Raw genomic sequence first — 12,348 nt, forward strand, 5'->3', positions numbered from 1 at the left:
GCCTGGTGGCGCATATCCCTCTATTTACCACACTTAAAGGTAGAATAGTGCTAGAGCGCTTCGTCGCTAGTTGTAGAGATAAGGTTTTGCACTTACATGTGTTAAAAAGTGAGGTTTTTTTTTCTCCTAGCCAGCTAAACTCTACACTCGCGAGCCATAGGTTTCCGACCCCTGGTCTGTATCATACACACTGTCCCTTTAAAATAACACTGACTGCAAGCAATAATCGGCTACAGTGTCACTGTTTTCTTTTAACAAGCCTGTTTAAAATGCCTTTTCCAGATACACGGGCAGCTACAATTACGGAAGCTATACCAATCAGCATCCGCACACCATCCCTGGCCAGTATCCAGGCCTCACACACGACGGCGCTATCCCACCACCGCTCCACTATTCTGCCTACCACCGCTCATCTGCACAGGTCAGTCTCTGGTTCAAATCCAAAGTCAGTATGATTTTCCATAGAATTATAATTACAGATGCAGGAGGTTACGAACCTGAAAGACTGATTTGAAATGTTTACAACTGCTGGAACTTGTGTCAGGGGCAGTGTTGGGCGCGTGGCTGAAAAGCAATACTGTAAATAGTTTTTAGTAACATAATTTAAAAAATAATAAAGGAGGAAAGGGCTTGCACCCACAATCCGGTGATCGTCGCTCACAGGTAGCAGATCGCTTGGAACGTGGCACTGTGGCGAGCGAAGGCAGTGTCGAGAGCGGGAGAGAACAGGTCGAAGTCCGGGACGGTGGAGCAGAAACGTAATCGAGTTCAGAAAAGGGGTAGGTGCCGGGAATCGAACGGTAGTCAGGACAGGAGAGAGTCAGGGTAAAAAAAAGCTTGCCTAGTGTGGGGCTGAGGTTCGCAGACGGACTGACAATGGATGACAGGAAGGTGAGGGTTTTAAAAGAGATGGGCAGCCAATCGGCGTCCGAGGCAGCTGGCGCCAAAGGAGCCGACTCACGTGCCTTCCATCAATAATCATGACACATATACTTGCATAGAAGCGGACATTATGGAAGAAATAGAAGAGAACGTGTACATCGACCTGTGAAAGCAGTGAACCTTGCTTCAGCTAATCAGAACGCGAGGCTGACGATAGCCCGTCGCTGCCGATTTAGCTCAGCCATCTTTGTATCACAGACAATAAACATGTGATCCATACACTCGTACAGTGTTTTGTGTCAAAATGGTTGGACAATGTGTCTGGGGCACTTGTAATGTAGATCAGAGGTATCCAGAACTATTGGTAGGGGCGAGGTTTGTCCCTTCTAATTTAGAGAATTGTTTGAGATGGATAAGGGCTTTCGGGCGGCTTCACGATCAACTCAATGTTCATAGGATCGATGGGAACTGAAACAAAGTTACTTGTTCAACAGTGTTTTATTTTTATTACGCTGCTGTTGGGTAGGTTAGTTGTCAGTGGGAGAATATGGTACCGTGAGCTTCTGGCCATTGACTTTGTCTGATGTGACATCAGAGATCGGCGTACGCAGTGGATTCCAGTATTTAATGTGTATAAATAATAATTTCTAATTTGTTTAAAATTAACGGATAATTTAATTGTTGTGTTTTGTACTAGTTAAATAAATATCCATGGTAACCAATGTGGTCTACATTTACCTGCGTGAAGTTTGTAAGTTACTGTGGCGATTTTCATTGCACTTCCTTTGAGTATATCACTGCACCCTCTTTGGCATATGACAAAAACAAATACAAGCAAAGTTGGCATTTCGTAATTAAGATAAAACTTGTGAAATCTGGGATTCGTTATCCAGTATATCAAATTTATGAAAGTCGTGATGTTATTATCATGTTTCCCACTCGAGAGCCGGAACAAATGAAAATCAAACCGCTGGTTTTATAAATTTGATATACTGGCTCACTCATCCTATATCATCTATATACCATTATTTCTGACAAACCTGAATCTATTTCTATGTGGGGGTGATACGGGGCTTCTGACTTCCTCATAGATCATCAACATTTAGACTTTACCCTTTCAAGGTTAGAGAATTTGGACACCTTGATGCCATGAATTTAACACTGCATATAATAATTGGGACCCTTTTCCTCTGATCCTCTGACTTTTGAGATAAGTTTGCATAATACAGAAGAAATTATACAGTTATGCTATCAGGAATATCGATTAAGGATTCCCTTGCTGTTGTAGTTTCGGCCGCTGTATTTGTGCCGCTGGTTATGCGCAGATACTGTAACTATTGTGGGTGTGGCTTAGCGCTCGCTGTCGCATCTGTCATGAACCAGAACAGGATCAGGACCCAAATGTGTGACGTTTCTCACACAAGCCTTTTATTTTACGGGAAATGGGGAGTCATGCACATTAGGCAGCAGTCTGGCGTGAAATGATAGGAAGCCAGAGGCTGACGAGATCGATACCAATTGCCGAGTAGATATCGGACAGATGGGGTCGATACCGGACAGGACGGGACAGACAGGATTGATAATGAAACAGGATTTTGAAATAAAACAGGACAAACTAGACGGGAACGAAAACTGGAGAGAATAATAAACAGGACAAAAATAGACGGTAACGAAACTGGAAACTGATATTAAACAGGACAAAAATAAACGGGGACAATACCGGACAGGAAATGCCAAGAGGAAACAGGACCGAGTCAAAACCCACGTCTTGCGGGGCAGAGGTTCGTTGACGGACTGACAAAGGAAGACTAAGAGCACTGAGCTTAAATAGACAGAAAGCCAATATGTCAATGAGCTGCAGCTGGCGCCACACCGGCGGGGCCAATTGGGCGCCATGGCAACCATGACAGCATCTATGAAATTATGAACTGCATTTGTTAAGTAGTGGAATAACGTACTAACACATAATGAGAATGACACAAGAGTTAGAAAACGTTATTAAGAACACGTTAAATTACTTAGTACGGAAAAAAGTCATTAAGTTCCAGGAAGACGAGCATGTGTAATGTTACACTGGTTCAAGGGTAAAAAATGTTTTCTCAAATTTGGTATCTTCAGTGTCTCGCCCATTTTACCCAGCGTGCAGCGAGCGGAAGCAGCTGTCAGTTTCCTACTTTTGACTAAAATATTGTTATTCAATGCTCCCTTTTCAGCTGGGAGGCCTCCAGCTCTGCCCTTTGACTCCTCCGGACTGACAATTTTTTCCGAACGCCGGCGGCTCATAATGGAGCCGACTGTGGCGTTGTTAACGTGAACACGTACTTCCTCTTTATCGGGCGCTTTTGGGCTTAAATCGGGCACAATGTGGCATCTTTGTGCCTGGGAGAGGTTGGACTTTGTGTAATGTCTGAGATATGGTTGTCGGCATGTACATACTCTGGGGTGTTGTTTGGCATCTGTCGTCATAGTAACACAGCTTTATTTCCAGATGCTGCGTAATTTCAGAAACGTGCTGCTTGATTTTATATTTTGGAGCAAGCATCGGCAACTGTCACCCTTTGCTAAAATTTCCACACAACTAAACATCACACAACAAAATGTAATATGCTGGCAAAAATGAAAACATTATGGTAATCAGGATTTTAAAGCCTATTTATGTCTTTGAAAAATCATTTTGGGCTAATGCACAAATCGAATCAGTGTATATTAACACACAGTTAATTTGAAAAGGAACTTTAAAGTGTTTCTCAATCCAGAGCACCAAAAGGCGTTCCAGTTGAAGGCAAGGCTATAAAACCTCAGCTTGGTTTTGTCTGATTTCAGAGTAAGCTAAACTGGAATCAACGATTTTGTGCTGTGCTAGTTGCTGTTATGGGCAGCATGGCGGCGCAGTGGCTGGCGCGTGTGGGGCACAGTTTTGAGGTCATGAGATCAAACCTACCTGTGTGGAGTTTGCATGTTCTCCCCGTGCTTGCGTGGGTTTCCTCCGTGAACTCCGGTTTCCTCCCACATTCCAAAAACATGCATGTCAGGTTAATTGGCTGGTCCAAATTGTCCTTAGGTGTGAATGAGCGAGCGAGTGAATTGTCCGTCTCTGTGTGCCCTAAGACTGGCTGGCAACCAGTTCAGGGTGTTCCCTGCCCACTGCCCGAAGATAGCTGGGATGGGCTCCAGCACCCCCGCAACCCTACTGAGGATAAGCGGTGCAGATAATGGATGGATGGATGGATAGTTGCTGTTATTTTTAAAGGCAATAACAGTTGCTGATGTTTTTTTGCAATTTATTAAAAGAATTGAACCTGGTTTTGCGCAAATTTAGAGTAAACAAGGTTAGCTTAGTTTTTTTCATAGCTTGGTTTTCCTAGCGACATATACTCCGGAGCTGAAAATAATTTCATACAAACTAGGATGTACTTCAAATGTGCCAAAAACTAGATTTAGTTTTATCTTATTTGTACTTTGCAAACAAGCGTCACATTGTAAAGCGCAACAACTTCAAAATGATTTTCCTTTCTTATTTTGGCTTTTTTTTGCTTACTGTTACTTTTACTCCAGAGTGACTTGTAGTCTGCAAAATATGTCCTTATCAATCTTTTATTTTGAGATCATTACAATAAGGGTCTTTGTGGCCGCTGCCTTGTATTCATAATCGGATCAGAATGCCTTTGTGATTGTTATTTAATAACAGTGTTAGATCGTGCATTTTACACCTAGGCCTTCAGCATAGGTAAAATCTTAAGCCTGAGCTCGACGAGCCAAAATTGTCAATCATTACCTTCGGGTCGTGCTTGGCTTCTCTTTTGCTGATTTTCTTTTTTCTTTAATTATTATTCTTATCCACCTGAAATAGTTCCTTTTTGTCTCGCTGCCTCTCTAAGTGCTGTGTCTAAAAGACATATTGCTGTTGTAGTCAATAGCCCAGTTTTGAACCCGTCAAAATGATGGACAGCCTTAAAATTCTCCTGTCAGCTCTCAAAAAAAAAATCTGTCACTGAAACACTTTGGTCAATGTAACCTCTGCAGGCACAGAAATGTATAATATGTAATATGTATGTAATATGTTACAGTCTTGTTTAACTTATAATTTGTTACAAAAGGCACGCTTTAATTGTTGCTTGTCCGGGGTACGTGGGCCCCTTCGCGCAGTCCCAGTTGCCGGCTCCTTGCGCATGGACTGCGCCCGGCAGACCCAGAAAGCTGGGCTGAAAGGTTGGGACCGGGGTATATCACCTCTCCCCCTCCAGAATCCTCACAAATAAAATAAAACATTTTGGTTTTGCCTCCGTCTTCGGTCCTTCAATTCAAGTTAGTCGGTCGGGTTTCGCAGTTGTCAGACCTTTATAAATTAAGTCTCTCTAGAAAGTGGCTTTCACAGTAAATCTGCTACCAAATCCATTCCATCTCTTTCAGCGATTGTGGGTTGACACAATATATGTGCTTATGCATCTTGTCCTTAAGTTTAACAGCAGTTACCCTGTTGCATTATCACCCTAGCTGACATTTCCTTACGCCTTGTAGCAGGCCTTCTTCCCCCAACTCGTAATCTGATTGGATAACAAAACTGTTATGTTTTTGAGGCTGATGAGCCCATGTGGGAGAGGCCGGGGTGCTCAGAAAAAAATGATTACATTTGACAACATAAGGAGGTAAAAAGTGACAACCAAACATATGTTCACAAAACAACAAAATGTCCAAACGTGACAAAGTCCAAACCAAAAACAAAGACTAAAACTGGAAATGAAAAAAGCAAGGGGCAGAGTAACGAATAAACCAGAAACAAACACAAACATACCTGGTGTGGTGGACATTAAATGGAAATGACTCGATGATGTGTGTTTAAAATGGCCTTACAAAGGACATTGGTGTGTGACAAAGGTGTGTGGTGATTGGAGACACCTGTGCCCAGTTCAAACCCGGGTAAGGGCCCTCCGGTGGTAGGAGATGTACCAGCTCCTAACACCAACAGCTTTATCGTACACTGATATCATGCCACAGAGCCTTCAGAAGTCTTTCTAAAGGCTACCGGGCAGATTAGTAATCCGTGGCAACAAGTAATGGCTGAAACTGTAGTTTTAAGCTTGAATATAAAACCAGACATCTGGAAGCAGCACTACCAGGGGAAAATCAATTAAAGGAAGCTGACAGACAATGTGGAATTATTCAATAAGTATTCATGGACAAAATAGAATTAATATCACAATAGTCTGATATTTTTAGCCCAGTAGAGAAGGCCTTGCAAGCCCACCACTTCCTGCACCCAATTTAACATTTGAATTCTCATTCCCCCCCACAGTACCAGTTCAACGGTCAGATGCCCCGCATGGAACCATGCCTGATGAGCAGCACTCCCCGCCTGCACCCGGCACCCGTAACTCCCCGCTGGCCGGATATGTCCTCGGTCAACGGCTGCTACGGCAGCCCGCCTATGCACTCGTCACGCTACGCCGCGTCCGGGGACGTTTACTCGTCTCTGGTTCCTCGTAGAAACTCCGAATACGAGCACTCGCAACATTTTCCCGGCTTTGCTTACATCAACGGAGAGGCCGCCGCCGCCACTGGCTGGGCCAAGTAGGCTTCATCAACTCTTGTACCCTAAAGGAGCCAGGATGAACTGTTATTCTTGCGTGGGATCGGTGCGGCGGCGTTTCTACAGTTCTCGCATTTTGTTAATTTGTGACTGGAAATCTGTGAAATCATGTACAGTGCCATGAAAAGTGTCTGCCCTTTAGTCACATTTCACATTTGTTTCCCACTGTAGCTAAAACGGATATTACAAATTAGCATGCCTGGCATCCCTCTGAGCCATATTGCTAGCGTGAAGCAAAATGTACCGTTTTATACATTCCAATTCATACCATAATCAATATTAAAACATAAGTAAGGTTATCAGTGGGTACATTCACTTTGAGGCAATAATCCGATTACTTCAAGCCATGTAAACGAGCACGTTTGATTAAGGTCTCAATCTGATGCAAGTATTCCAATTGCAATGGTTGGATTCAATGTTCCCTCTAAGCTGCGCGCGTGCGCAATCGCGCACTGCCCGCACATTCTCAGCGCACAAGAAAATCTATCCAGCGCAATGTTCCCTCTAAGCTGCGTGTGTGCGCAATTGCGCACTACCCAGAGCTTTTCTGCGCACAAGAAAATCTAGCCAGCTCACAAAAGTCCGGGCTCAAAATTGCTAATTAAGAAGCAAATTAAGTCAAAGTTACAGTGCATGAAGGTAAAAATACAAGGGTTCCCCTGACATTGTGTTCTAAATGCGGTATTTGGAAGTCAAGGTCGAAGTAGAACGAAGTTGAGTAAAGTCAGTAGAGTTTTTCGAGAACCGGCTTCTTCGGCTCGGCTCACTAAAAGGAACCGGCTCTTTCGGGTCCTAAACGACTCTTCAGGTTGTTTTTGCTTCTTTCATCCCTATATGACCAAATATTATGTAAAATTATGCACAAAATGACTTAAAGGAAGGGGGAATAGAACAAAACAGAAAAAAATACCAAAATGAAAAATTTGTGAAAAGCTGAGAAAAAAAGAAACAAAAGGAAGAAAAAAAGAAGAGAAATTAAAAAAAAAGGCAGAAAAAAAAGAAAAGAAACAAAGGAAAAAAAGGTAAATAGAGAACAAAAAGAAAAAAGTAACAGCTAGGAAAAAAATAAACACAATGAGATTTTTTTTAAAGGAATTAAAAAAAATTGAAAAAAACAGGGAAAGAGAAGAAAAAGTTTGTGTTGCATTCAAATAATTTCCAATTATACCAAGTCAATCTTGTTGCCAACATTGTACTTCCACTAAAAATGTGATTAAATACAGTTGTGTATCGTGCAACCGACTAAATAAGCCCCCAAAAATGTTAGTATTTTGCGACAAAAGATACCAGTAAAAAAAAATGGAAATCTTGTGAAAGAATTGTAAAAACAAATGACGTTTGTAGGCCGTACAACCTTTGCAATAATACATTAGTCAATTCATTCAAAAGTGAACATTTTTTTTGCAATGCCCGAAACTCAAGTTTTGGACATGTTTGATAATGACTTAGTTGCCACACTTGGGATTGCTATTGCTCACTGTTGTTTCAAGCGTTGCTCACCGACTATGTGTGAACGCTCAGACCCGTGGAAAATTAGAGGGAACATTGGTTGGGTTTGTTCTTTTATTTTCCCATTATTCGTGCGAGTGATCCGATTAGTTGAGCACATGCACTGTTTCCTCTCATCTGAGATATTTCTATGCCACAAAGCACCATGGGACTTGTAGTACAAAGACGAATGATACACACAAACTCCAGATTCCTTGCTAAAAAGAGCCTCAAGTGTATCAGTTGATTTCTCTGGGGCATTTGTGTTTTATTTTGTTCCCTGGAGGCAAAAATTTCACTGGTGTCCCCATTGAATGACTTATTGGTTGTCATTGTTTCCCCTCTTTTCACCAGATACAGGGTTATAACGAGTTTCATTTCAACAAGGTTAAGAAGACAAAAGGAAAAATAGGCTGAGGGGAATAAGCCAGAGTTTATCTTCGTCCCCTCCCCTTGACAGTCTAAACCGTTTTCACAATAATTGAATGAAACCATCTTTATATTATAAATGCCACAATTGTATCCATCCATATATATTGTACAGTGAATCTATGCTTTTGGCAAGCTACCTATGAGCAGAACAGAGAATGCAGAAATGGAGCATACTTTTAGAGAAAACTAGCACAGTATTTTGTTAAAGAAATCAATCTTAGATTTAAAGTCAAAAGTTATGTGTGGAAATTATTTCTAATAGCATAATGGATCTCTTTTTGTCCTTGTAATCAGAATACTCGCAAACAACATGTATACGGGTTATCCGTCTGTCTCAAATTGTGTTCACAATTTATTCGGATTGCCTCAAAAATGGGATTCCTGATCCTAGTCGGACTATTGCCTGTATGTCAATGTAGTCACTGTGAATGGTCATATTAGCTGTCATTTCTTTGTAGGTCATTTAAATACATTTAACTCATGTAAAGTTTAACGGTGCCATGTTTTAATATGTAAAGCAACCTTTCTTAAATATTTTTTATTTACAAATTAGGAAAAATAGGAGAGACATTTTATTTACAGGTAATCCAAGTTACAGAAATGAGCACATGTCAAAGTACGGCTATATTGACTTACAACAAATTCGACGCTCATGGTCCCCATACAGTACGATAATAAGTTAGAAATTGCATTTTGTTTTCACGTAAGATGACATAAATTGGTATAGGGCAATACTTTGTTACATGACTATATCATTATCATGAAAAAAATCTGCAAGAGATTCATGCAACGCTGCCGCCAAGCTGTGCCTTTGTTTTCAGTAATGTCCGCCTTTGCCAGAGCCCGCAATGCCTAAAATGACTGGAGGCGTCGGTGCAAATCCCACCAGATAACGTGCACCAGCACTGCCTTAATTTTTTCCAAACACCCAAAACATAAGGATCGAAATCGTGTGTGTGGCGTGGCTTATATGTGTGATAAAATTCTATATATCTATGCTGTGTATTTTCTGTAACTATGTAACCTTGTGTATTCTTTGCTTTTTATGGTACTCGATTGTTCTGTTTTGTAAAACGATTAGTACATTAACCTTGGGTTGTGTGTTTTTATAATGCACTAAATGATACTGAGGACCTATTACCCTATGGGTATTTATATTAAAATACAAAAATAAAAAAGGGAATTATTAAAATGTACTGTAACATTGTTCAATGCAAGCACTGGAAAGGTTTCTGCGGTGAATGTCGGAGGATGGCAGTCGAATGGGAAAATGTTGCCTCATAAAGGATTTCAATATTGAAAACTGCTGACTCGTTTTTGTCTTTCTTGTATTTAACAAAAAAAGAGCATTATTTTGGGAGGTGCGTGTTTTAAAATGTTCACATTTAAAGATGAGTTATTGTGAGTTATTTGGATGTGTTTTATTTTGTTAGAATTATGTATTTAAACTTTGTAATGGATTTTTTTTTCTCTTGATTATTTATTTAACTGAAGCATTTTAAGTTCTCTATTCTGTAAATATAAGCTTGTATAACTAGAAATAGGAAATGATTTTCTTAAATGAATTGTAATAGCAGTATCTAATATTTTTCCAAGGGGTTTAATTATAAGTGCAGCACATGATAAAACTGTATTAATATGTTGTCCAATCAAAAAAAAACATTTTATTACATTTCACTATCAAGTCAAGTCAAGTCATGTTTATTTGCATATCCCTTAATCACAAAGAGTCTCAAAGGGCTGCACAGACCACAGATTATTATTACACCATCCCCTGGTCTAAAACCTACATGAGGGCAAGGGAAAACTCAAAACCCTCAACATGAGGAAAATGAAGAAACATTGAGAAGGGGCCGCACAAGAGCAATAACAAATAATACATAAAATATGGGTCAACATAAAATATAGGTTATCCATATGCTTTAGAATAGAAGTGTGTTTTAAGCTTGGATTTAAACATTTCTATTGAGGTTGCAGATTGAATATTAGGGGGAAGAACATTCCACAGCACCAGCGCCCGAATGGAGAACGCTCTCGAACCTGAGGATCTCTTCTTGGCTCTTGGGATCACTAGGAGATCAGCATTGTCAGAACGAAGGCTCCGGACCGTAACATAGGGGGAAATTAAATTAGAAAGATATAAGGGAGCAAGTCATTGCATGATTTTGTATACTACCAACAGAACCTTAAAATCACATCTTAAGCAAACAGGGAGCCAATGCAGGTTAGCTAAAATAGGGCGAATGTGATCAAACTTTCTTGTCTTAGTTAAAAGCTTCGCTGCAGCATTTTGTACCAGCTGAAGGCTCTTGATTTTGGACTTCGGGAGACCGGAGAGTAGTACATTACAGTAATCGAGACGGGAAGTAACAAACGCGTGAATTATACTCTCTGCATATGACTGAGACAGCATAGGGCAGATTTTAGCAATGTTGGTGGAAAAAACCTGTTCTAGTAATATTCTTAACTTGTGTTTGAAAGGACAGATTTGGGTCAAATATGACACCTAAATTTTTGACTGAGTCACTCTGGGTGATATTACATTTGTCAATGTTCCGAGCAGTTTTTGAGAACAGGTCACAGAGTTTAGATTGACCAATAACTAACATTTTGATCTTTTCAGAGTTAAGGCACAGGAAGTTGAGTGACATCCAATATTTAATCCCAGTGAGGAAGGCCTTCAAATTTCCAGTTTAGTGTGGCAGACTATCAAATAATTAATCTTAAATTGTACGTTTTTTTGGACTAAAAGAAATACAGGACATGTATATTCTACACCAAATATTGAATAGTTTTGATTTATTTTATTAAACATTCTTTGCTCAGTAAAGTTTGTTCTTTTGATCAATTAAGTTAAATCATATACTTTGTTATTTTTTTTTAACAGGACAATTACTTGTCCTGTTGTCAGTCCGTCTGCGAACCTCAGTTTACTCTAGGCAAGCTTTTCGACCCTGACTCATTCCTGTTTTTGCTCCCTTGTTTTCCGGCTCCGACCTGTTTTTTGATCTTGACCACGTCTACTCTCCTCTCCTGGCTTACGTTTTTTTCTCTCCTGTGCCGGCTACTGACCGATTTTTTTCCGTTCCCGACACCGCCAACGCTCGCCACAGAAGTGCCACTTCTGCGTTCAGAGCGACCTGCTTCCCGCAACCAGCGATCACCGGATCGTGTGTGCAGTCCTTTTCTTTCTTCCCAATAACGTGGGCCCTGTCTCCGTTCTGGTGCTGACATTTAATTACACTTTTTCTAGCATACATTGTATTTTTTACAAATTTATTTGGCTTTTATTAGGATATAATTAAAAGGCAGGGTAAGATGGAAATCTCATCTCATCTCATTAGCTGCACCGCTTATCCTCAGTAGGGTCGCGGGGGTACTGGAGCCCATCCCAGCCATCATCGGGCAGTGGGCAGGGGACACCCTGAACTGGTTGCCAGCCAATAAAGGGCACACTGGGACAGACAACTCACTCGCTCATTCACACCTAGGGCCAATTTGGACCGGCCAATTCACCTGAAATGCATGTTTTTTGGAATGTGGGAGGAAACCGGAGTGCCCGGGGGAAACCCACGCAAGCACAGGGAGAACATACAAACTCCGCACAGGAAGTCTGGAGCTGGATTTGAACCCACGCAGGAGGTTCCCAAGACATGAACTGTGCCGCACACGCGCTAACCAATGCGACACCGTGCTGCCCATCTTTTAAATGAACAAATCAAATAAACTAATCAAATTCATTGAGCAAACGGATTTGTTTGAATATGATTTATCTAAATGAAATAGAAAGTAGAAATTTGGTCAATATAAATAATTAAAAAACAACACATTTTCAAACTATTGTTGCAATTGGGATGATAAAATTCCACTCTCCGATGCTAGGAACTGTCCTTAAACATACCACAAGAGACGCAGAAGATCCGCCCTTCAAACAGTCGCGGAACTTCCCAACCGGCAAA

General features: G+C 40.9%; 1 protein-coding gene across 2 annotated transcripts in view; it reads left to right on the forward strand.

Moving 5' to 3' along the window:
• Window positions 1-9,686, forward strand: part of rfx4 (regulatory factor X, 4) — a 53,655-nt gene extending 43,969 nt beyond the window's left edge. For both annotated transcript variants that reach the window (XM_088340349.1, XM_088340350.1), the window contains exons 17-18: window positions 283-421; window positions 6,176-9,686. In XM_088340349.1, coding sequence (XP_088196475.1) covers window positions 283-421; window positions 6,176-6,454 — 418 coding nt within the window. In that variant the 3' untranslated portion in view covers window positions 6,455-9,686. The remainder of the gene's footprint in view (window positions 1-282; window positions 422-6,175) is intronic.
• The last annotated feature ends 2,662 nt before the right edge of the window (window positions 9,687-12,348 follow it).

This window comes from Urocampus carinirostris, chromosome 7 (genome assembly GCF_059441175.1).
Source record: "Urocampus carinirostris isolate Australia breed hairy pipefish chromosome 7, RoL_Ucar_1.0, whole genome shotgun sequence".
Lineage (NCBI taxonomy): Eukaryota > Metazoa > Chordata > Actinopteri > Syngnathiformes > Syngnathidae > Urocampus > Urocampus carinirostris.